Source organism: Colobus angolensis, unplaced genomic scaffold (genome assembly GCF_000951035.1).
Source record: "Colobus angolensis palliatus isolate OR3802 unplaced genomic scaffold, Cang.pa_1.0 Scaffold102, whole genome shotgun sequence".
Lineage (NCBI taxonomy): Eukaryota > Metazoa > Chordata > Mammalia > Primates > Cercopithecidae > Colobus > Colobus angolensis.
The window spans coordinates 3,616,358-3,620,301 of NW_012111142.1; the positions used below are offsets into that span (position 1 = coordinate 3,616,358).

Consider the following 3,944-nt stretch of genomic DNA (forward strand, 5'->3'; position numbering starts at 1 on the left):
CTCTTGTTGCCCATGCTGGGGTGCAATGGGGAGATCTCAGCTCACTGCAACCTCTGCCTCCCGGGTTTAAGCGATTCTCCTGCCTCAGCCTCCTGAGTAGCTGGGATTACAGGCATGTGCTACCACACCCGGCTAATTGTGTCTTCTTATTTATTTGTGAGGAAGACAGAGCTGAACAAATTATATCAATATGTGCAAATATCAATACAAGATGTTGCTAAGGGAGAGACTTTTTTTCTGGTCAGTTACATTTGAAGTAGGCTCCTCCTAAGGTCTTTGTAATTCAAGGTCCTGGGCTCCACGCAGAAGAGCTGCACTGTACTGCCTCTAGGGGTCAGCATAACGTGAAGGATGAGCAAGCACAGCCACCCATTTCAGAAAGCAAAGATTTGTAGGGTGGAGGAAGGAATGCAGGTAACTATGCAGGTTTCCACTGAAAGTGAGGATGAGGAGTTGAGGGGAAGCAGATTCTATGCCCAGTCCACACAGTGTTTTGATTTGTGTTCAACAGACTATCAGGGACCCAAATAATTTAATAATATTTGGCCTATCACATCAACTCCCTTGAAATTAGTGACAGGATTTTCTTTTCTTTTCCTTTACAATTTTAACTTAAAGACCAGTGTGATAGTAAACTGACAGGATTTTCATTATACCCCTCATACATACTGAAAGCCACTTACCTTTTAAAATTTTATTTTATTTTATTATTATTATACTTTAAGTTTTAGGGTACATGTGTACAACATGCGGGTTTGTTACATATGTATACATCAGTCACTTACTTTTTAAATGTCTGTTTTGACACTTTGGACTTAGACTATAGATGTTAAACACCACTAATTGCTTCTCCCAAATGTAATGGTTTTTCTTTTTTCTAATTTTTATTTTTTATTATTAAATATCTATCCATATATATATATTTTTTGTAGAGATGGGTATCATACCACATACCAGGCTGGTCTCAAAACTCCCAGGCTCAAGCAGTTCTCCTGCCTTGGCCTCCCAAAGTGTTGGGATTACAGGCAGGAGCCACTGTGCCCAGTTATGTAATGGTTTTTCAATTCGAACTTCCTATATATTTTTTATTTATTTTGAGCCAGGGTCTCACTCTGCTGCCCAGGCAGGAATGCAGTGGCACAATCGTGGCTCACTGTAGCCTCCAACTCTTGGGCTCAAGCCATCTGCCTACTTCAGTCTCTTGAGTAGCTAGGACTACAGGCACACACCACCACGCCAGGCTAACTTCTTTATTTTAATTTTTTGTAGAGGTGGGGTCTTGCTATGACCTAGGCCGGTCTTGAACTGCTGGCCTCAAGTGATCCTCCTGCTTCAGCCTCCCAAAGTGCTGGGACTATAGGTGTGAGCCACTCCACCCAGCCCAAATTTCTTATTTTAAGGCTAGAATGATGAGTGGCTGGCTGGCCCTCTCTCTAAGGTAGTAAATGGCGGGCTTTATTCTTTTTATCTATAAACTATTTTATTTTATTTTTGAGACAGTCTCACTCTGTTACCCAGGCTGGAGTACAGTGGAGTAATCTTGGCTCACTGCAACCTCCTTCTCCTGGGTTCAAGTCATTCTCCTGCCTCAGCCTCCTGAGTAGCTGGGATTACAGGCACCCATCACCACCCCCAGCTAATTTTTATGTTTTTAAGAGAGACGATGGGCCGGGCACGGTGGCTCAAGCCTGTAATGCCAGCACTTTGGGAGGCCGAGACGGGCGGATCACGAGGTCAGGAGATCGAGACCATCCTGGCTAACATGGTGAAACCCCGTCTCTACTAAAAAATACAAAAAAAAACTAGCCGGGCACGGTGGCGGGCGCCTGTAGTCCCAGCTACTGGGGAGGCTGAGGCAGGAGAATGGCGGAAACCCGGAAGGCGGAGCTTGCAGTGAGCTGAGATCTGGCCACTGCACTCCAGTCTGGGCGACAGAGCGAGACTCTGCCTCAAAAAAAAAAAAAAAAAAAAAATAGAGACGAGGTTTCACCATGTTGTCCAGGCTGGTCTTGAACTCCTGACCTCATGTGATCCACCTGCCTCAGCCTCCCAAAATGCTAGGATTCCAGGCGTAGGCCACCGCGCCTGGCCACGTATAAACCATTTTATATTACCTCTGCAGAAGTGTGGTTAGCATACATTTCTGGAGAAACTCATTAATGAAACTCACTGCCATTATGCTGCCTCTCAGTCACTGCATGGTGTCAATCTCAGAGACATTTGAAGGGCTAAAATATAAGCAGGGGTAATTAACAGCACACTTTGCTTTGATATCTTGGTATATTTCCTCGTGCCTCGGAAAAATACTGCTGGGGACCACAGCTCATTGTCTGCCTTGGTTGATGACTGCTATGCAGTGAGAATTTAACAGTGTTGGCAATCTATGCTACAAGAAAAAGAGCATTGTATTTTTCCTCTTCCTTTAAGGGGAAAAGAAGAAACAGCACTTGGGCAGTTCAGTAACAGTCTTTGGGCATAAGAAAAGAAATCATTTCTTATTCCTTACAAACTCTGATTTACAAAAGAACACTGGAAGCTAAAAGCCGTGTTGATTTATCATGTGAAGCAGAAAGTAATTTTTCTCCCCTTGTTATGCTTTCATATAATCATGCTCACTGCCTGTATGGGTGGCATTAAAGAATTCCTGAATAAAAATAATAATTTCTTGCTTTCAACCTTCATAATTCACATCAGCAAGCACCCTGCTGGGTGGCGATGCCTACTGCCAGTGACGCTCAATCTTTTTTGCGTGCCACTTATCTGCCTCGCACAGCTGCGTGCTCCATTGATCGCAATACCTGCAGGATAATGCGCCCGAAGGTGTTCTTCAGCAGATTAACCACATCCGCGTGAGACAGCCCATCCAAAGGTTGCCCGTTAATGCTGACAATCCGATCCCCAACCTGGAAGCACAAAAGTGACAGAAAATCACTATCATTAAGAAAAATTAAATTTGAGAAGAATGCTTAAAATTCTTTGCAAGTCCTATTTCCCATTTGTGGCTATTGTGAGGATTCTGCGTTACTACTGTGTATACATGTTCAAGAAGCATGAGGAATTTTTTTGGCTTTCCCCAAATACAGACAAATCAGAGCAACAAGAAGGGGGTCAGATGTGATTATTAAAAGGCACAGTAGGCCACTTTTGTATTTTGGTAATGGTGGTGTTTCATACATCCATTGCCAGTAATAGCTAGGTGTACACATTAACTGTTCAATAAAGTTCTAATGAGGAAGCCAAATATTTTCTGTTTTATTTTTCTACTGAAATTAAGATTAAGGGGTAACAAGGGGGAGAAATCATAAAAATGGTGATTCTTTTGATTGAGGGAAGACTCTAAGGTCAAATGTCTCTCAGTTGAGAGCTGAGTTTGGGTGAAATGAGGTGCTTAAAAGGGTAAAGGAGGGTTTGCAAAGGAGCTGCAATTTCTGCTTTTATTGAGAAGCTTTGATACAAAGAATAATATTTTTACGTGCCTGGGGACCTAATGAATTTCTAAAGGTATAAAGCTTCTTTAATGCATCTTGCCCTCAGCCTGGGTCTCTGATGGCTATTGGAATTCCAATTCTAAACAAGGTGCCCAGGGCTGCAACTTCCTCTCCCACCCCACCACATGCTGTTAGCCCTTCAACCAGTTATCTTTTGTTTACTTTAAGCTTCTGTGTCCGTGCAGCCACTCCACTGGCTTGAATCATGGCAATAAATATAGGAATATCTCCTAAGGGACTTCCTCTTCCTCCAGCAATACTGATTCCAAGGGCATCACTGAGCTCCTAAAAAAGAAAGAAAACATAATGCTTATATTTTTAATAAAGAGCCACAAACTGACTATCCCCAGATAGCTGTTGAACAAAATCCCTCCATGAGGTAGGAGGCCAAGATAACACAGGAGTTAAATGTGGAGACTTCGGAGTAGACAGCTCTAGCTCTTTTTTTTTTTTTTT

At 42.8% G+C, this 3,944-nt stretch overlaps 1 protein-coding gene across 1 annotated transcript in view; it reads right to left on the reverse strand.

The window, feature by feature from the left end:
- The window catches only part of INADL (InaD-like (Drosophila)), a 472,039-nt gene that overhangs the window by 32,202 nt on the left and 435,893 nt on the right, over positions 1–3,944 (reverse strand). Inside the window, exons 40-41 of the mRNA XM_011941560.1 lie at positions 3,651–3,773; positions 2,799–2,903 (exon numbers count right to left, since the gene is read on the reverse strand). Of these exons, the coding sequence (XP_011796950.1) occupies positions 2,799–2,903; positions 3,651–3,773 (228 nt within the window). The remainder of the gene's footprint in view (positions 1–2,798; positions 2,904–3,650; positions 3,774–3,944) is intronic.